At 34.3% G+C, this 22,553-nt stretch overlaps 2 protein-coding genes across 11 annotated transcripts in view; both read left to right on the forward strand.

The window, feature by feature from the left end:
• The window catches only part of LOC110113401 (piezo-type mechanosensitive ion channel homolog), a 157,927-nt gene that overhangs the window by 43,592 nt on the left and 91,782 nt on the right, over positions 1-22,553 (forward strand). For 2 of the 10 annotated variants that reach the window (XM_028692040.1, XM_028692045.1), the window contains exon 1: positions 10,104-10,639. The exons of the other annotated variants lie outside the window; for them this stretch is intronic. The gene's annotated coding sequence lies outside the window, so the exon portion shown is untranslated. Of the gene's footprint in view, positions 1-10,103; positions 10,640-22,553 lie in introns of those variants that run through there. 10 annotated transcript variants of the gene reach the window in all.
• On the forward strand, positions 6-3,283 carry LOC110113413 (piezo-type mechanosensitive ion channel homolog). The gene is made up of 4 exons (XM_028692060.1): positions 6-397; positions 508-649; positions 2,763-2,907; positions 3,012-3,283. The coding sequence occupies exons 2-4, from the start codon at positions 592-594 to the stop codon at positions 3,070-3,072; spliced, it is 264 nt and encodes an 87-aa protein (XP_028547893.1). The 5' UTR covers positions 6-397; positions 508-591; the 3' UTR covers positions 3,073-3,283.

Raw genomic sequence — 22,553 nt, forward strand, 5'->3', positions numbered from 1 at the left:
ATGCCCTTACACCATTCCAGACTACTCTTTGTGAGATACTTCCGTATCAATCTTTGGAGCTTTTTGATAAGCATTACTTGGAAACGTTCAATGTACAAGACATACAGTTGATATGTTGCCAATCTGATTCCAGCACGATATGGCTGGTTCCTCCTGTGATTCAACAGCGATATATCAGATCTCTGAACAGTACCTTGGATTTTATTTTCACATGGGTTTTTATGAGGGAGAGACCTAAAGGAAAGGAAGCTGTTAAATCTGAATCATTTATTGAACAAAGCCCAGATGATTTGAAGCAAGTTCTTAATGGACAGAAAATAGTACTAGATTACTGAATGCATATCCTAGATATTTCCGAGTTACCAGTTCTGGTGAAGTGCAGCGCCTTGAGCAGACTGTATGATGAGTTTATTATTACTAGTGAAGCAGATTATAATTATATTTTTTAGAAATGCACTATTGTCCATTAATTAATTCGGTGTTCTAAATTCATATTTGAATTTTCAGGACATTTCTGTGAGCGGTGATCTTTTTCTCAACCATGGAAGTCCATCATGGTGGTCATTTCATGATGCCAATGCCTTGCGCAAAATGGAATGTGAAGGGATGAGTGGACCACTTGCTATTGTTGTTTCTGAGGAGACCCCACGTATGCATCTAGCACTTACAGTTGCATTTTTTTTTACTTGAGTCCAGATATTTTCTAATTTTCATGGATAAATATTAGCACCTTTTAATAGTATATCTGCATGTGGTACTAAGAAGCCCGAAATGCCCAAACAGTGGTTTGTTTTATATTTTAAAATTTTCAGGGCCTATGATTGGTACAAATCATTTGGTTCAATCCTTCAATTGTTCAATTTGACTTGCCCTATACAAAATGTTAATGGTTATGAATGGAAAATGTAACATAAGCCTTTTTAAGTCCCTCCCTCGTGCAGTTTACGGCAACAATGATGTAAATTCAGCTTTAGTGTTAAACTAATAATATATTAATGAGCTAACTGATTATATAATAAGCCATTAACTTTATCCAAAGAACTCTGCATTTGTTGTAAAGCAAAATATTAAGTAGTGAACCTTGAATGGTTGCAAAATGGCAACAATCGGTAGAGGATGAACTTGGAGTAGCTTTGATACTTGTGTATCTTCACACCCCATCCCCCCCTAAAATTTTGTGACTAGAATTAAGATGGTGTTCAATTTAATTTCTGTTACAATTTTTAATTTTAATTAATATATTAAACTTTAAATTTAAATTAATTTTATTTGCATTTTTTTAGATTAAATAATTAAATTATGTATATGCAAATCATTCGCCCTACAGAACACTAAACCATGTCAATTGCCACAAAATGGATTGGATGCCTTGTTGCTAGTATGATTACCTTTATAGTCTAATTATGGTTAAACCTTAAATATATTAACTTGTATATTATAAATTACAATATAATTTGAATAACATGTCATCATTCGTTTAAGTTTTTCTTTTTTGTTTGATTAATACATTTGAATGATAAAAGTCATATATTTCATATATTAACTTGTGTATCTTCACACCCCATGTAATGTATTTTTTAGATGATTGAACTGCCTGATTAGCTTCTTGTAAATTTGGTTAGATGTTGTATGTAATAACATTGAAAGCCGTTTTCTTATTCATGATAGATGAGGAATATGACATTAGAGCCATGTAAGCAATGTTTTATAGCATTTAATGCTCTTGAATAGTACTCAACTAGGCATATGCATGATTTAAAATTACATAATTAGAGACTCATCTTAACACGATAAAACCAATGAGACTTGCGCTTCAAGATTGAGGTGCGCTACTGCGCTTCAATGAATGCTTTTAAAAAAAAAAAAAAAACCCAATGAGACTTGCGCTTCAAGATTGAGGTGCGCTTCAATGAATGCTTCTAATAGTCACACTTTGAATTTTTATGATTTTACTTTAATATTAATAAATTATTTATTATTTCTTTTTTTATTAATTTAATAGTTTAATTATGAGGCTTATGCACCGCCGTACAAAAATATAGTGCCTATATGTATCCAATTACGCATTTTCAAACCTCGTGTAGATAAAATTCAGTAATTAGTATTTCTAGCTGTGAAGAATCTTGAAAAGAGTAGAATAATTGTAGAATGCCTTATTCCTGTTCCAGCAAATATGAGAGATTAAGACAACAGTTTATTTTCTTAAGTTAGTGAATTGTTTCTGAACGAGTTATACCTCAATTATCTAACTCTTACTAGTATCATTTCGTACTTTTCTATACCTTTTCTTACTAGGATATCTTAAATGATCATTTTGCAACTTTATTCATTGCTGACAAGGACATTTGGTATTGTACTTGCTTATATGTGTACTAATTTGTCCGTTTTTTTTAGTAAGGTGAGGCATTTTGATGATATGAATGTCTGATTCTACTGAATGATGCCTTCAAGACCAAAATTCTGTTAAAAAGGTAAATTGAGATCTGCTTGAACAGTGTCTATTTCATTTTAAGCATTTGATCTGTCCCTGCTGTAGCTGTTTAAGAATAACATGCATAAGCCAACTCTTGCTCACAAACCTATTGATTCATTGTCCATCTTTGGTTGTAAATAAATAATATTTGAAAATTTTTTATGATTCTGAACTTGTACTTATTATACTAATTCTTGCCTTTTCTGCAATTTGTAAAATTTTATGCAAATATTAACTGAAATTTGGAGTAATGAATTTATAAGAACTTTTTTATTTTTGCTACTTCCAGAGGGCATTAATGGTGAAACCCTAAGCAAGTTCAGTATATGGAGTCTTTACATAACTTTTGTTCTAGCAGTTGGCCGCTTTATCAGGCTGCAGTGCTCTGTTATAAGAATGAGAATACTTTATGAGAACCCCCCATCTTGCAAAAGGTAAATTTAATTTTGACAGCCAATATCCACCCCAAAAATAGGAGTTCTTTAATTGCTAATTCTCATTTTATACAAGAACTTATTTCGATGTTATTATTTTCCAGATATATTGATGTGATGCAACCGTCCATGCCTATCCAAGGAGCTGAAGATCGGTGGCCGTGATCGTCTCATATTATCTTATATTTTTATTTGGAATTTTATTTAGTTATGCATTATCCATTTTTACCCTTAATTAAGGGTCTAGTCTTATGTAAGCCTTAGGGGCATATTCGTCTTATTTTAGTCTTTTGATTTCTGAGGCCTATATATAGAGGTCCTTGCTTTTGTATTGACATTATGGGGTTTTAATAAAAAAAAAAATGTTCTGCACTTTTGTTCTTTGGGAGGACGTTAGTGAGAATCCATATATAGGGAATCGTAGTTTCCACCAGTCGTAGGATGGGTTCATGCTCGTGGCTTGAAGTCCCTTGGTGAAGGACAACGCATCACCCGTCAGTCTTTGGAAGAGTTCAAGGCTTGTTGTTCTATCTTCTTTTTTTTTTTCCTTGTTTTGTTTTTTGTTTTTTTAATTCTTATTTCTCTAAACCGCCATCTTCTCAAGCCCTCCACCAAGGCGTCGATCTTCTCACCCCATCACCTCTACACCATTGGCCTACACAAGCCTCTCCCTTCATATTCCCTCCCCTTGGCTGAAATTTAACAAGGCTCCACGCACCCGTCGGCCACTTCTTTGCCTAATATCACTTCCCTCCAAAACTCCTTTTTCCTTATTTAGGTGTCATTAATTTGGAAATATTTCAAATTTGAATTAATCTAATTTGAATTTCAAATCCACCTTCATTAATTACATTAATTTTGGAATTTTTTTTTTATTAATTAATCAATTATGAAATTGATTAATTAATTAATCTCATATTCAAATTTCAAATGCTTTCCTAATTAGTACATCTATTTTAAAAAGCATCATCAATTGATGCAAATTTGAAATTAATTCAAATTTGAGGTTATCAATTAACATTCAATGCAAATATCCACATACGCTCCTCACCTTCCCTTCCATTCTCTAATTATTTATTCTCTAATTTTACGGCCTAAGATTAGGGAATATTAATTACCTCTTCTCTCATTTATTTTTCTTGTTTAAAATTCGAAGTTACTAAATCTCTCCCACCAAAATCTGCAATTAATTTCGGATTTTGAAATTATCTACCCCACCTCCGCCCGTTTTACATCATATATTTAGTTTATTTAAGAGATAAAACCTCCCAATTGAAGTTTTTATCGTATATGTCCAGCATTTATTCTCTGATAACAACAACATCAAGCATTTATCCCATTTGCATGCAATCTTTGATACAAACTAACATCGATCCACTCATAATAATCTTTTAATTATGGTATTCTTAAAAGCCGAATCATCAAAGTAAGATCCATTAAATCTAATATATCAATACACAATTGGATATATAACATAAATACATTAACTCAGTATATGTTAGCTTGAATGCATATACATGCATATTTATGAAATTTCATAATTTCTGTTGGGCTTCAAACCAAACTCATTAAGGATCAAGCACGAAAAGAAAACTTGATTAGAGTTATCTTGCTTGATATCAAAGAGGAACAAAAAGAAAAGTGCCCTAAAAAAAATTTGTTCTTAACTCAACCTCAACCACTTTACTTGACATCACTCATCTTCTTGCTTCAGTTTGATCGATCACAACTGCAAGTTTCACTCAACCTAATCTCATGTGACTATGCTGGTTCTCACATGCTTTTGTTCGCCCTTACTCTAGTCGCTTGCTATCTTGCACAATTTTTTTCCTTTTAGTCTAGATTGGGACTTATGAGGCACAGTGTTCCCTTAATAGCGATGGTAGGTGTGGGCTCCAAAAATTCGGCCCCAGCCTCCGGCAGCTTTTGCTTTACTTTCGGGGAGGAGTTTTAACGAATTAAGTTTCGGGGTAAACTTTGGGAAGGCATATGAGTTTATAGATAAGACACTAACCAGAGATTTAGCCCTCATTTTGTGAGGACTTTATGATCTAAGTTCTGGTTTTCTATAGGCGCAAGCCCCTATAGTTAATTACCCCTCCTGATAACGAGATAGAACTTTCGATTAAGGCTAGTCGTCAATCAGATATGTTGTATTCATAGATACGTAGTATCATGCATATAGTAGCAGCATGGGTAATGGATATTGAAGTTTGGAAATTTTGATATTTAAAATTGGAAATTTCACCACCTTGCACTTAAAGCGGATGGTGGGGGAATGGATGATGGACCTTATCAAGATCCCATGGTTTCGTCGTCCCGGACCATCATGGTTCTTGGTCTACTTAGTCAGAGGAGGTAGTCGACCCAACCTGACATAATGATCCTTGTCGGTAGCCATGGGTTGCTTCGTCCAAGGGAACATTATAGACTTAGGGTGAATGTTTATCTAAGGGAACAAATTTGAATCCACCTTAGCTAACAAAGGGCTTTATGCTCTATTGGTCATATCCTATTGATTTATACTTCAAGAATTTGACGTCACTAAGGAGCGTATTGGTTCTGACCATAATCGGTATTTTGTGGTGTCATTTGGCGGCAAAATCACTCGGTTCAGAGGGCCTTAGGTCATAACCATTTATCATGCGGTGCCATTCAGCTGCAAAATCGATGGTCAGATGACACGTACCACGTCATTATTATCAAAAGATTGTTTGGGAATTGATCATAGTAATATTTTCAACTAGGCATTAGCTCTATGCGAGCTAAAGTAAACACCCGACAAACTGTTGCGGATGGTGGATGTGTTTTGCTTTAAGTGGTTGAATGGTTGGATTTCAGTTTTAAATGCTTTAGACTTTATATGATTTTTGGAATTTTGGAGCTTTGAATTTTGTGGGTATTTGAGTGGAGCTTGGAAGACTTTTGAATACTCAAAATTAACCCCTCCAGTTGAGATTTTCATTCAACACGGCCATCATTGAAGTGTTTGGGGTCATTTCCATTTATGGCTTGAACCATGTCAACTCTGTCAAGTTATCAATAGAGGAGCGGGTTTCATAGGCATTATGTCTTTGTTAGTGAAATTTTTATTGTTATAGATATTGAAGGCTTAATATGAATGCATTAAAATAAATATATCGGTCCTCACCCGTAAACTTGTCTGATGATTCAAACCTTGTCAACTCTTATTTATCTGCTTAGGAGGATTGAGTTTCATAGGCTTTATGAATTTTTTAGTGAATTCTCTTGATTATAGATCTTGAAGGCCTAATATAAATGTATTAAAACAAATATCTCGGTCAACATTGTAACTGTATATTTGTTTAGTTGTTCGAACCTTGTCGACTCATATTTACCTGCTTAGGAGAATCAGGTTTCATAGGCTTTATGCCTTTCTAGTGAATTCTCTTGGTTATAGGCCTTGAAGGCCTACTATGAATGTATTAAAACAATTATCTTGGTCGACGTCGTGATCGTATATTTTTTTATTGGTTTAAACCATATCGACTCCTATTGACCAGCATAGAATGATCGGGTTCATGTTTAAATTCACTTATTAACCTGCATATCATCCCTAGACGTCACGAGTATTCCTACAACATGCTCGCCGGGGCCCATACGGGTGTTTGGGGCATTTCATAATTATTTGTTGAACATTGTTGACTTCTATTTACTTGTGTAGGAGGATTGAGTTCAAATTTATTGACCCGCACAACATCTCTAGATGTCACGTGTGTACCCTTAACAGGCTCAATAAGGCCCATGCGGGTTTTTGATTGCATTTATCCCTTTTGTATACCTATGTGTATACAAATTATGGTGCATGTGTGGGGGTACTTTGAAATATTTGTAAACACCTTCTGTTCTCTTGCATGAACATTGCAGATCCGGTGGCATATTGTAGCAGCTTTTGGATTGAGTTGTTTGCTGGTTTGTATAGGTAGATTATCGTGAATTATTTATTGCTTTCTGTAAGTTAATTATAGTGCACTAACAAATCTCCTAGTTTTGCATATAGGTGAATCGTAGCGTTATCACCTGATTATAATGAGATACCTCGTTGTTCTGATGTAAAACTCCTTTTTCTCATTCAGCGGGAGGTCTTCCTTGAAATTTGTGACTGTTGTTTTGAAAAGAGATCCTTTTAAGATCTTCAGTATAGTAGACTTGTTGTTTTTGGTGTTTGTGGATGTCTGAATTGTTTTCTTCCTAAGTATAGAACCAAAAAGAAATTTTGGAACATCATGAAGTTTAATTCGAATTTGTTCAAATATCTCTTCCATTCTGCCACGAGGTGTCCTTCTTCGTACATCGAGTTTTCTTGGAACCCGACGTACTTGCAAATCTCAATCATCGCCATTATAGATGATATTTGTACTTGTGTCCACAGGGGTTCATTGTATGCCACTTGATATTATGCATTGTAAGTTGACAAATATTAGTTATAAGTAGGTTGTGGTCTACGTAATGGTTCGTTCTCTTGTTTGTGAATACGGCGTTATATAATCACGAATCTTCTAGCACCATATGAGTTTGTATTCACCACAATCTTTCTGCTGTCACTTGTAAGCTCATTATGTTTCTCGTATATGGCCTCTTACTATCGTTGAGAGATTGCATTGTCGCTTTTGAATGAATCATCAATTCACTTCTATTTTTTAAATCATTTGTCTGATCGGCCCGGCCGATCGCCAAATCGTCCCGGGACGATCAGACCAGAAAAATCATCCTGGACGGTTCCCAGAACTATTCTCAGATCGATATTTTCTACAGTGACGATCGACCTGGACGATTTCCAATCGTCCTGGACGATCCTGAGAGGAAAAATCCAAATCAGAGAGGAACAATAAGGGAACGAGGTCTCACAGACGTCGTGACCGTATATTTTTTTTATTGGTTTGAACCATATCGACTCTTATTAACCAGCATAGAATGATCGGGTTCAAGCTTAAATTCACTTGTTAACCCGCGTATCATCCCTAGACGTCACGAGTATTCCTACAACACGTTTGCCGAGGCCTATACGGATGTTTGGGGCATTTCATAATTATTTGTTGAACATTGTTGACTCCTATTTACTTGTGTAGGAGGATTGAGTTCAAATTTATTGATCCGCACAACATCCCTAGATGTCACATGTGTACTCTTAACACGCTCGATAAGGCCCATGCGGGTTTATGATTGCATTTATCCCTTTTGTACACCTATGTGTATACAAATTATTGTGCATAAGCGGGGGTACTTTGAAATATTTGTAAACACCTTCTGTTCGCTTGCATGAACGTTGCAGATTCTGTGGCATGTTGTAGCAGCTTTTGGATTGAGTTGTTTGCTGGTTTGTACAGGTAGATTGTTGTGAATTATTTATTGCTTTCTGCAAGTGAATTATAGTGCACTAACAAATCTCCTACTTTTTGCATATAGGTGAATCATAGTGTTATCACCTAATTATGATGAGATACCTCGTTGTTCTGATGTAAAACTCTTTTTTCTCATCAGCGGGAGGTCTTCCTTGAAATTTGTGACTGTTGTTTTGAAAAGAGCTCCTTTTAAGATCTTCAGTATAGTAGACTTGTTATTTTCGGTGTTTGTGGATGCCTGGACTATTTTCTTCCTAAGTATAGAACCAAAAAGAAATTTTGAAACATCATGAAGTTTAATTCGAATTTGTTCAAATATCTCTTCCATTCTGCCAAGAGGTGTCCTTCTTCGTACATCGAGTTATCTTGGAACCCGGCGTACTTGCAAATCTCAATCATCACCATTATAGATGATATTTGTACTTGTGCCCACAGGGGTTCATTGAATGCCACTTGATATTATGCATTGTAAGTTGACAAATATTAGTCATAAGCAGGTTGTGGTCTACATAATGGTTTGTTCTCTTGTTTGTGAATACAACGTTATATAATCACGAATCTTCTAGCACCATATGAGTTTGTATTCACCACAATCTTTCTGCTGTCACTTGTAAGCTCACTATGTTTCTCATATATGGCCTCTTACTATCGTTGAGAGATTGCATTGTCGCTTTTGAATGAATCATCAATTCACTTCTATTTGGAATTTCAATGAATGTCCCCTATTCATTCATTGATCGACACTTGCATAATCAAATTTAATGATTGCTATTAAGATAATTATGTTTACATTAAATTTGATTATTTAATCATGGTTCAAGCTCGAGTTCATGAGCTCTTTATTGTACACTTGCAAATGCTTTATTGACATTCAAATTGTTCAAGTAATTAGTGTTCAACTCGAGTCCCGAGTGCAAGTTCAAGTCCAAAACTCCTTGCACCAAGTTCATTTGAGTTCAAGTCAAATTCAAAGCTCTCTATATTTGTTCTTTTGAATTTAAGTCCAGGTTCAAGTTAATGTCATTTGGTCCAAATCAAGTACAAGTGTTCGAGTTCATAGGTCCCTTGTATTCAATATGGTTTGAGTCTTGTTCAAGTCATATTCATTAAAATTTTAGTTCATTTAAGTTTGGGTTAGGCTCAATTTTATGTTCAGTTCATTGTTCAAATCAAGTCCTCATTTGTTCAAAATTTGTTCAAGTCCTCTGTATTTTTAGTCTTAATTTCTGCAACCTCCCGGCATCTCCCCCGTTTAGGGGAATATCCGAGAGACTAGCCTTCCCCTCGTCGCTACTTGAGCGCTTCGGGTAGGTGTCTAATGACATCGTGGCCACAAATTCTTTAATCCACGCCTAATACATGAGTGTTTAAGAGTCTTAGGCACCTGTTGAAAAGTGCATAGAGATTTTCCCACGCATGGGTTCTTAATTTTGTCCCCCTCATGCTACATGGGCAGTCTGGGGATTACCCACCTCATTGCAAGCACCGTGTCGGTTTTCCTCCAAACTACGCTACTTGAGCACGTAGAGGGTTTGCCGGCTCGTGGCAAGTCACGAGAGTAGGATTTAAGTTATAAATTATACCTTGGGGACTCGCGATGGAGGCTCGAAGACCAAGGCAAGGAAAAAAAAGGCATGTTTTTATTTCCTTTTCTTTTTTTATTTTAATTATAATTAATATTAATTAATTTATTTTTAATTAATTAATTATAATTAATTAGAATTGATTAAGATAATTAATTAAAATAATCATAACTAAATATTTATTATTTACATTTAAAAAAAATAATCCCTTGGCCCGTCGGATTTACGGGATTAGGTTGGATGAGCGCGCTAAAGGGAGGAAGTTACCTTCACAACCAGTGGGCTTCCATCTGCTTCTTCCGATCGGACAAGAAGGGATTATACTTGTCGAAGGGAGCAAAGTCGGCGATGGAGGGATCGACAAAGCGCGCGAAATGGAGAATGTTACTCTTATAATCAGCAAGCTCTCGTTCGACCTCCGATCAAAATGTTGTGACTTCTGATTCGAAGGAAGGGAAAATTGTCATCGGGCGGGGTCAGACGGCCATGGAGAAGCTGAAGTGGCGCGCAAGGGATCTCTACGCCTCAGTGAGCGAGCTCCCTTGGTTCTGATCAAGAAGCCCTAGCTTCCAATCCGACCTGGAGGTAACATCGTCGAAGGAGCGGAGTCGGACAACAAGAAGGAGTCGAAGAAGTAGCGAGAAAGGGAGAGAGATGAAAATGAGAGCCTCGGCTCTCTCATTTCTCCATTATTTAATGCGATGGGGAGGTCGTGCAGACGACGTACGAGCGACATGCGAGGAGAGGGTTCAGAACTGCCGCGACATGCGATCTGACACCATGCAGGTATGAAATTTTATTTTATTTTCTTTTTTTACATTACACGGGTCAACAGTAGGAATACGTGGTCCTAATTTCGTTTAGGAAAGCTAAACATGGGTTATTATATTGTCTCCATCTTATTCAAATTTCAAACTTACGACATAATTTTTAGCAATTAAACTCAAACAAAACCCTAGCATCTAAAGTGCATATTCAATTCATAAGTTAAAGCATTGCATTGATGATTATAATGCAATAATCCATTTCGATTGAATCATTAATAAGGGAAATAAAAAATAAGGTGCAAGATCAAATGCACATCAATTCAACTATTCGTGTATCACATCAAAAGTCATTATAAGTCCAAGATGGAGAACCATCACACTTTTAGTTTAGTTTTGTTTTGTTTTTTTTAGGATAAAGCAAAATCATTAATTTGTTGCATGCTTAATTCTAAATTAGAATTCTTAAGAAAAAAAGGGCCCCCTCTATGAAAATTTTCTAGCTCCGCCACTATCTGGGGAGAAAAATCAACAATATGAAAGACAATCATTGAATAATATTGAAATGGTTGGTGAGATTAAATAACCACGTAATTTGGGCCTTTGAGTTAGTACTATTACTTATTTTGTGTCATCGGGTATCTATTCTATGATAAGTAGGGTGTCACTCTAATGTCCCTAGTATTTTTTCCAAGTTAAATGATGTGTTATCCCTATATGTATCTTTTATATATTGAGTATGGTGTAACTCTTATATCCCTATTCATATTAGAGGCTTGTTGTATTATCTTACATAATATAATAATGTGTTGTTCACTCCGTTCTGATATTGTCACATTCTTTAAAAAGGATAAAAATAACAATAAAAATCTACCGATGAATATAATCTCTTTATACATGATTTAAAAAATGCGCAATATTTATTATGTCTCAATCACTAGATGATCAATCCCAAGGAGATTCGATCCAACCAATTCCATATAGGTTAACATCGTCGAGCATGTCTATGAGATACAACCTCAGATATGTCAAACATTCTTGGATGATGTCAATGAAATCTTAAATCTTTGATTCGAGAAATACACAATCTTTATTGTGTATCATTCACTATATGATCGATAGCGAGATTTGATCTGACCTCTTCCACACATGCTAACATCATTGAACAACACTCTGACATACAACCAGGGATAGATCATACATCTTTGGTGGATTCTCTTAACCTATTATAGATAAGTTAACATCATCGAGCAATACTCTAACATACAACCTCGGATAAGTCATACATTCTTGGTGGATTCTTTCGGCCTCTTCCATATAGGTTAACATCATCGAGCAATGCTCTAACATACAACCTCGGATCGGTCATACATCCTTCGTGGATTCTCTCGACCTCTTCCATATATGTTAATATCATCGAGCAACGTTCTGATAAATAACCTCAGATAGGTCATATATCTTTGGTTGATTCTATTGATCTACACTCTTCTACCCGCTGCTAAATTTCTACCCATTGTCAGACTTCTGACCATCGCCAGACTTTCGCCGGATTTCTGTCCGACATTAAATTTCATCCCATCGTCGGACTTCTGTATGTCATCGGAATTCTGCTCATCACCAGACTTCTGCTCATCACCGGACTTTTGTCGGGCTTCTACCCAATGTTAGATTTTTACCCATCGTCGGACTCTTATTGGACTTCTACCCGACACCAAATATCCACCAGTCGTCGGACTTATGTCAGTCATCAAACTTCTGCCGTCACCAAACTTTTATCGGGATTCTATCTGACACTGAATTTTTACCCGTTGCCGGACTCTCGTCGGACGTTTACCCGACGCCGAATTTCTACCTGTCGTCAAACTTCTGGCCGTCATCGGACTTCTTTCCGTTGTCAAATTCTCATCAAACTTATACACGACGCCAAATTTATACCCGTCATCAAACTTCTGCCCATCTTCGAACTCTCATCGGACTATATAGTTTAAAAAAATATTTAGCTGACTAACATTTAGTTAAAGGCTAGCCAATCGCTGGCTGTTAGTCAACGGTTGGCATACGGCCTGCGAGTCTTGGGACACAACCGGATTAAGCCGGTTAGCTCGTCGATAGCTTGGCAGGCATGCGGGGCAACCGAGCAGGTGCGTGAGTGCGTAGGGTAGTGCATGGAGGCGGTTAGTCAGCAAAATCCTTTTCCAAACCTAAGCCAAATTTGACGTATTTGGGGTCCCTGAGACAATTTTTCGACATTTCTGACTCAATTTTGGCACTTTTAAAGTTGTTTGGGACTTCTATGCCCTATTTTAAATTATTTCAAGTTTTCAAATCACACAAAAAATTCTCAAAAATCCGTGACACATATTTTCGGACACTTTAAGCTTTGACGTTCAAAAATATGAGGGTAATTGATACATCATCAAAAATTTATCATGGCCGGGCATGAATCTCGAGGCAAAATCAGGTTGGAAACTTTCAAAATTAAAAATGGGGTCATTTGATCTCTTATTTCAGTAATTTTACAATTGAATTGAACGTCCTGAAAACAAAAACCCAATGACACCAAATTCGACTCAATCCAAGCCCAAATGAGTCCAAATCAAGGGTCTGTTGCACTGTTGGAAGGTTCGAACAAAAATTTAAATTATCAAATGGTTTCCAAATGTGACATGCTTATAATCAAATCGAGTGGCTCGAGGAGAAGAATCCAACGAACCCAAGATCATGGAATTTTGACATCACTAAGATCTTGAAATGTCTAGCGAATGGTCCACAATCAAGGGATTCAACATCGGCCGTCCATCCAAATCACTCTCCATTTTTCCTTGATCTTCCTCCTATTTAAGGAACATGCCACTCTAGGAAATCTATAAATAGACCCCTCTTCCTCTTAAAAAGGGGACTCATGAGCCAAAGGAAACAAGAGAGATATCGGAGATCGCTCTTCCTTCCATGCCTCCTCAACCACCGCTATGAGTTCGGCCGGACCACCACCTGATGCCGTTATTCTGTTGGACCACCGCTTGATACCAAAGTTCTGTTAGACCCCCGCTTGACACCGAAGTTCTACCTTGCCAAATCACCACCATACAACCAATTGACACCCGAACCTCCTAGTATCGCCGAACTTTCATCGGACCAACAAGTGACGCCAAGCTTTCATCCATGTTTGTCACTAGGTCAACCATACGGTTGACATTTGTAATCTGATCACCCTCAAGGATAAGTTAGCCCACTGTAATCTACCCAAATACTACTAGAATCATTTAAGACTAGGCTAGGCCCCATGGTTTTTCCCCTTTACAAGGTTTTTCACATAAAAACTCTTGTGTTCTCTGTGTTTGAACTGAATATCTATATAACGCTGAGACTTAATATTATAACTCTATTGCCGTGTATATTCTAGCCCGCAATAATTTTAAAAGGGATTATTTGGTTCACTGAAAAAAGAATATTGTGTACAAATTAAAATAAATATAGTGTAAAATGAAAATTTTGGAGTTGTTTGGATGAATGTAAATTAAATGCAGGTGTAAGGTGTTTTTTTTAATAATGAATGTAGAGTAAAGTCCTAAATGGTGACTGTCAGTGACAATCGACGGTGGCAGGCGACCCCTAGCGATGGCCGACGGACGGAGGAGGGCGGTCGACGATTAGCTGTCAGCGGCGGCCTGCAGTGGCCGAAGAAGGGTGGTGGTTAAGCAAGCTTATGATGTAAATAGTTTTCACTCAAAATTGGAGGAGCTCGATTTATACTCATAATGAACTACTTCATTTTACATTACATCTATTACTTTATTTTACATCATGTATTCCAACCAAACAACAAGATTTATAAAACTCTTGCAATTGAAGTACTTTACACTCAAAAGTAATCCAACGAGAGAGTCCCTAATAAAGATCTTTCATTCTCTTATATTTGTGTGGGTGAAAAATATTTTATGTGTGTGTAGCACTGTAGGTGGTGCTCTAAACATAATATAAATTTAATTTTGTATGCCTAATAATGTGTCTATTTTAACAAATTAACTTGTTTGAAATATTTTAGACAAATTTAAGAACTCATTAGTCCTCACGGATAGCTTGGTTGAATGTATTTTTTAATATATTTTGTTAAATAAAAATATAGAAAAAAAATATAAATCACATAATGTCAATTTTGTCAAATACAATTTATTCTTTTCTCTCTCTTTCAAATTTTAGTTTGCGTTTTGATGCATGGTTTTCTATATGGTTAATAAAATGAATGGCTCTGTTTGGATGATTTGTTAAATATAATATAGATAAGTCATATTGCTATTAATATTTGTTGTAAGTGATGTTATGTTCCTCCAATAAAATTTCCACATAAAATATCTACAATTTGTGTGGATTAGAAAGAGGCATTATATTTATCCCAATTAAAGAGAATTAGAATTTTAATATTGGAAGGAGATATTGTAAAAATATAGAAAATTTTAATTACTTAAGAAAATGAAATCACATAGAAAATATAATTTATTTTAAATATCTTTGAAAAAATTTGATTTATTAAAAAGTTAATAGTTAAACACACATATATGTATGTTTTTATGAGTTGAAAAATTATTTCAAATGAGAAATTGACTTAATATGTCCAACAATGCTTGAAATTAGAGAAATGTGCTCGTTGTTTATTTTTTGAAGAAATGTACATGAAATTTTCAACCTTGTTAAAATACTATTGCTCTGAAATTGCTTACTATTTTTTTAATGTTTTCCTTATAAATTTTGATTTAAATAATGTTAAAACAAGCTTTGATCAATGTCGAGACTATATGTGAGAAAAATTTGATCCAAGCTCGAATAGTATTCGAACCTTATTCTACCAAGCGATTTTATTTGAATAAAGTTTGTACAAGGTTTAATAAGGTGTTTATACATGGCTCGAATAAGGTGTCACGACATGACCCGATATGGCCTGATACCACATAGGTCATTTCGTGTTTGATCTTGGTAAAACCAAAAAATGGCCCCAATATACAACAAGCAAGAAGCCACTATTGAATGCAATATAAAAGCGGAAGACTAAATCTTAAAAATAATTTTTCTATATATCATCAAATATATATATAAAAAAAAACTAAGCTTGCAAAAATTAAACTAGCCAAAAAGGAATACATACAACATAGAATTGAGCAATGATATTAGCACTACTCGACTCACTACTCACCATTTCCTTGACCTGAAAATGGAAGGAAAAGCAAAAGTGAGTTAACACTTAATACTGCTTAGTAGGCTATCATAATTTAAAATATGAATAAATAACTCTAACTAGAAGAGTTGAAAACGCTAAATTAATAAATTGAATTACTATATGAAAAGTTGAAACTGAAATAAATATTGATATTGAATTTGATAAGTATTTAAACAACTATTAAAATTATATTGAAGCACATTAAAATATAACCAAATATTTTATAGTAATTATCAAAATGACCCCCAGACCCCAATTTTTCATATATAATAATTGAAACCCTTCTTGTCACCAATGGAATCCTTTTTTTTTGTCTCCAATAAAATCCATTCTTAATAAATATAGCCTCCAAGCTTTAGAAATTCCAATATACAACATAACTGAATCTCTTATTGCCGCCAACAGAATTTCCTCACCACAGTTTCTAATATTTTAATCACATATACAAAAATAAAGTATATTCTACGCTGCTGAAATAATCACAATTTTATTGAATGAGTGTAACAACCTATATTTTGACTCAAATAAATAATTTTTAGGAGTTATTATGTGTCAAATATGAAAATTATCTTCGCCATAATATTAATATTGCATTGTATTACTTATACTTTTTTTTCTTTTTGTAATTTTTTGGCACTTGTGCAAATCCTTAAAAAATTAGTACAAGTGGGGGATTTGGGACTGTCAACTGTCCGTTTTATAAATCGATTCAACCAATATTTTATAAATAAAATAAATTATTTTATGAATATTTTATCTATAGATTTTTAAACTAAATGCATAGTATACAAAATTGATAAATTTTCTTATATTTATATGTTTATGCATTTCATATATGATTATTGACCTCGATTTTCATTCTAGTGTCCTCGAGGGCCTTTAATTGATTTAATTAAGCCCAATCGGATTTAATTCAAGCATGAATCAGCTCGAATTGAATCGAATTAGGCTCGATCGAATTCGATTAAGCTCGATTAGTCCGCCTTAGCCACGTCGAGTTTGTTATTATTCGAGCCATCATTTTATTTAAATTTAATTTGGTTAATTTGAGCAAATCAAATTGAATTCCAAATTGACCCTAATCGGATCTAATTTTGAGCTTGATTTTAATTTAATATGCTTAATTTAATTCTTTTTTTTTTCATGAGCTTAAATTTGTTTATAAATTAAGCAATCAAACCGACAGCTAAATCACCTCTAATTAGACAGTTTTAATAATTTATTAAATACCCAAATCTTTGAAAATTCATAACTTTGCCTAGGAAACTCTAAATCCAGCAAATTCAAAGCCTAACTATTCACCTTAAGCCTTAGTATTTACCTAAAATTTTAAGAATCCCAAACCTAGCCTATTTCTCATAGTGATCTTTTGGACCCCTCAGCCTAGCACCTAGGAGGACCCGACACTTTCCAAAATTGGCTAGTGTAACTTAAACTTCAAATATTATTATCCTAAACATTAAAAATGAATTAACAAACTAAATTAACTGGAAATGTATCCTAATTCATTAAGATTTAAACTTTAATTAAAATTTCATTTTCTGCCCTTCAACAAACTCTAATATTAGGCAATTTGAACTAATCATCTTACTTAGGATCTATCCTAGCAACACAAGCCTTTACATACACATAGAATTATTTGCTAGGGCACCACTTCTATACTTAGACTAGGCCAGTGCTTCCTTTCTGCTGTGTGCCGAGTTTTTTTCGAGATTTCATTACATGTTGTGAAAAATTGTTGATGTGTTTGCTTACTTTTACTGCACCCTGTGGAATTGATGTGATTGAGCGATAGGTTACCCCTAGGGTAGGAATAATATTTTCATATTAATAGAGTCTTTTGCAGATGGTCATGCTCATACAGCGCTAAACAAAAGGGGGGAAATTGTCATGATTTATACTAATAATATTTTGTGCAGGCACTTTAGAATTGCTCAGCCCCCCTAAATAAATTAGGGCTAAGAATCATTAATAATAAATGTTACAGGTGCTCCAAAAACTGCTTAGCCCTTAGTAATTAAGAGCATGACCAAATATGTGGCTGTGATGCGTATTTTTTTTATAAAAATTGCTGGGGATGATTATAACTGCTTGGGATTTTTATTAGGATAACCTTGCAGAAGAGTCTAGATTTACTACTTTCAATTAATATAATATTTATAATAATTTATGAGAATTATGAAAGTGTCTTTGAGTTGAGATATTCTTATCCAACTCGAATTTCAAAAGAAGAAGGCGTCCTCAAAGGGGATAGTCTTCTTCCATTTTGAATATTGAGTTTGGATGGCTTTTAGATATCCAAAGAGAAAAGGCAATACCCCCTACAGGAGAGAATTGTCTCTTCGTTTGGATATTCAAGCCACTACAAATCCAAGGCGGAGAGATCCAAGGAGTCTAAAGAGTCCACGAAGAAGAGATCCAAGGAATCCAAGGGGAAAAAGTTCAAGAAGGCTGAAGACCTAATATCCCACTCAAAGTCATTGACATCATTCATAGGCTTAGAAATTCGGGTTATTGGCAGTGGTGCCCGACCACTTTATTTTATGCATACCCTAGGTTGTAATTAAGGGCAGTTAGCTTATGGACATTTATTTAATTAGTTTGATTAGTTCTGATGTGTTTTATTTATATTATGTACCTTTAGGGTTACCTGCTTTTCTTAGTTTATTGGAGATCTACATGTCATTTTTGTTTTAGCTTGGACATCGTTAAGCTCTTTAAGGACCAAAATTTTTTTACTCATAATTAAATTTTAAATTTTAATATTTAAATAACTTAAAAACTTAATAAATCTAGAGAATTGTAGGAATTGTCCGGGGTCGCATCCATATTATTGCATTTTTTTTCTCCTTGCTTTGGGACACCTCCTTACTTGCGAGTAGAGTTTGAATAATCTGGCCTATGAAGACGAGGTGCCAAACCTGAGGATGTCTAATCTCCTAAAAATTATTTTTTTATAAGTCTATTCTTAAAATCTAAAGCATTCATGATTTGACCTTTCAACTAGCGTGTATTGCATTAGAAACTAATTAAATTAATTTTTAATTATATTAGTTAGGAGCATTCAACCTACATAAGTACAAGGGCAATTAAGAAACTCTCTAGATGTCGGCCTTAACTTCCAAAAACTAAAATCACCCACCCATCTTTCATAAATGACTTGACAGCATGGTTTTAAATTGATTAAGTGGTTAGCTGGTTCGCCAATCAAGGCCGGGGTAAGTTCAGGTTTTGCACTGCATTAGTTAGGACACGGGTCTTAGTGTCATTCATAGAACATTAAACCCAACTTAGATTTAAGATTCAAGGCTACTACATTTGATCTCGTAGTATGTCTAAATAGTGGGCAGGTCCCTTCTCTTCATGGACTATAAATCCTGCTCATCAATGTCACATGGATAACGCCACATCCATCTTTCTCTTTGGACTGCTTGAAGTGCTTAATTTCTTTTCTCCAGTTTCTTCTCACTACCTTGGTCCCTCCGAATGCTAGTGTGAAACCCCGTATGCTGATTAAGCCATTCAAGACCTTTCTTTCCTTTGAGTAGAACTTCCTAGTCTCCACCCTTGTGCCAATCTCATTTTTTAAAGGATAATATATGATCCTTAATCAAGAGTGTTCTCATACTCTGGCCTGAGATGTAAGTAACCATGGGAGCTTGTGCCCGTGGGAAACTGAATTCCACTATTTAATAAACCCCACTCGAATTGATGTATTGGATGGGGGAAACCCGTGACTATGATCAGGCCATACATATTATTACCAATCGAGGTGCATAGGCGAGAGCCGCCATCCTCCATGATTAATCGTATGTATGGTCCAATTTGTCCCTTCCACTTGGCCTGTTTACGAAAAGTGCGGAGGTCCGCGATCATCTCTATCTCTCGGGGTAGGTGCGGTCATATGCCCTCTTCAATCCGCCGCTGCGTGGTGTCCTTTCGTAGGTCCATAATGATATTAACTTACATTGCATATAAAATATAACATTTGCTTTCATGCAAAAAAAGCTAGCTTTTAGCACTATAATGAATGTAGTTTGACTTTCTAAATATAATACCCTACACAGGAGGGTATACCGACTGACTTTCCTTTAAATAAAATATTAGTGATGTAATCATAATTGTAGCTTGTAACCGATTGACCGAATTACTTCGACGGGCAGATGTAGATGTCTCTTAATGATTATTGAAAGTCACATCGTAATGATAATTGAATAAGTGATAATTAATATGACTGATGTCATAGTAAGAAACAATTGGGATAAAGTTGTTAAAAATATCACATCAAAGCTGAAAGTCATTCCTTGCTTTATATAATTATACTCATGATTATATTTACCTGATAGTGCATTAAACTGATTGACAGACTTATAGCTCATTCTAACATTAATATTAATATACTATAGCATATGATACTGAAATGATTTATTGGGTAAAATCTTTTTTTTTTTCTTTATAATTTGATAATTAATAGATCACTTTTAGCTTTACTGATCATATTGATTTCATTATTGTTTTTTTAAGATTTTTATTGTTCATGTTAAGTGATAATTGATATCGATAAACATATATTTTGATTCTTTTGTCTTGTATTAAAAATATTAATATAGTTTTAGTTATGTGCTGAGTTTATATATATATATATATATACCTTTTTGGACTCTCATTGTAGATTATGATTATTAACAATAGTTATATGAATTATATATTTTTTATTTTATTGGGTTTCTTTAACAAACTTAAGGGAAAATTCTATAAGATGGTAGTGAGGTCTGCAATGCTTTATGGTGCCGAATGTTGGCCACTAAAAGAGAAGCATAATACTAAGTTAAGTGTGGCAGAGATGAGGATGCTTAGATGGATGAGTGGCTTTACCCTTAGAGATAGGATACGAAATGAGCATATACGTGAAAAGGTTGGAGTAGCTCCAGTAGAAGATAAGATTAGAGAGAGTCGCCTTAGATGGTTTGGTCACATAAAAAGGCGGCCTTCCGACGACCCGGTTAGGAGAGTAGAGGTATTAGATTTGACTTGTGTTAAGAAAGGTTGGGGTAGACCTAAAAAGACTTGGTTAGAAAATATTAGGAATGACCTTTCTTTATTAGATTTAAACGAGAATTTGGCTTTTAATAGGACAAAATGGAGAAAAAGGATTCATGTAGCCGACCCCACGTAGTGGGATAAAGGCTTGATGTTGTTGTTGTTGTGGGTTTCTTTAATGCGATTAATTAGCTCTGGATATCCATATTGATCCGGTTGATAAATGAATGAATATTGTATATAAAAAAGAATATAAATGATATTCTTTCAGTTAGATCGGGGGCACGTGACAATGAGTCTACAAAAGTGTTCTCACGTCTATCAAATAAATTTCCACCTCGTTCTTTACAGTTTGTCAAAACTAAGTTTCTAGAATTTCATCACATTATCACATTGATGAAAAACGTCGAATAAATACTCAAAATGACTAGAAAGAACTTACCGACAACATATTAAAAGTTACAAGGATAAAATATACCACAATTCAATAAGACTGTATTTTTGTAAAACTAAATCATAAGTTGGATATAAAAAATCCAAAAATACCGAATTATTAAAAACTGATATTGACAAAATGTAACATACCTTGATTCGAATAATTTTCCTAATTGGACCGACTAATAAAAATAATTATACGATCTCCAAACCTTAGTTTCTGATCTCTTCTCTATATTCTATTTTTTAATATTTTCCTTTTTGGCTAGAATAAAAATGAAAGGGAAAAGACATATGAAAATGTATGTAGTGGATTAGGTTTTTTATTATAAGGGTATAAATATAATTATTCCAATTATTTAATTTTAGCATAAAGTTTTTATAAATCATTTTCTATTTTCAAATATGTGGATAAAAAATTATAGAAAAATATTTATAAATGAACTAATTGTGTCTAGAAGACTGATGAAATGATTCATAAAACAGACACCTAACAGTCTCAGAAACCCACTTATACCGACGTGCGTCAATTTGTTAACGAATTACAATTAAATAAAAGCCTTCTTGATTTTATATCTACAATGCTCATAAAATTAGAGTAACATCATTGCAATTAGAGCAAAAAAATATTTATGTCATGACAAAGATAGTTTGCAAATTAGAATTATAATGACTTCTAAATTATTATTTGATTATTGTAGGTCAAAACATGTATTTTAAATTTTAAGGAGTTCTTACATGCATAAGGGTTGTATAGTATCAGAACATGGTTTAACTTTGTTTAATAGTGTAATATAATACAATATAATGCAATTACAATAATCACAACATATCAGTTTATAAAGGTAGAGACAACATAATATAAAATAATCTAATCAAACAATAATAATGTATTTTTCAATTATAATTGTAAGTTTAAACAACCAATGTGAAAATTGGAGGAGCAATGTATATATATATATATATATATATATAATTATTTAATCAAATAGCCATTTTTGCATTGAACTTTAGTAGCTCTTTAAATTAATGATGAACACAACATTAAGCAAAGGCAGATATTGTGCCATTTTCTCTTATCTTTAGTACAATTATATAATATGCCTCAAATTGTCTAACTGTGTTCTTCAACACACTACTAATTGTACATGTCACACAAACAATATAGTGTCTCTCAATAAATATGATCAGAGCAGACATTTACATGCATAACATGATAATTTAAATGGGCTAATTCCAAAAGATATGT

The sequence above is a fragment of the Dendrobium catenatum genome, unplaced genomic scaffold (assembly GCF_001605985.2).
Source record: "Dendrobium catenatum unplaced genomic scaffold, ASM160598v2 fragScaff_scaffold_156, whole genome shotgun sequence".
NCBI lineage: Eukaryota > Viridiplantae > Streptophyta > Magnoliopsida > Asparagales > Orchidaceae > Dendrobium > Dendrobium catenatum.

Coding starts and splice junctions, on each gene's coding strand:
- LOC110113413 (XM_028692060.1), top strand. CDS start 592: ATGGAATGTGAAGGGATGAGTGGACCACTTGCTATTGTTGTTTCTGAG. Junction 650..2,762: donor TGTTTCTGAGGAGACCCCAC/GTATGCATCTAG, acceptor TGCTACTTCCAG/AGGGCATTAATGGTGAAACC. Junction 2,908..3,011: donor AACCCCCCATCTTGCAAAAG/GTAAATTTAATT, acceptor ATTATTTTCCAG/ATATATTGATGTGATGCAAC.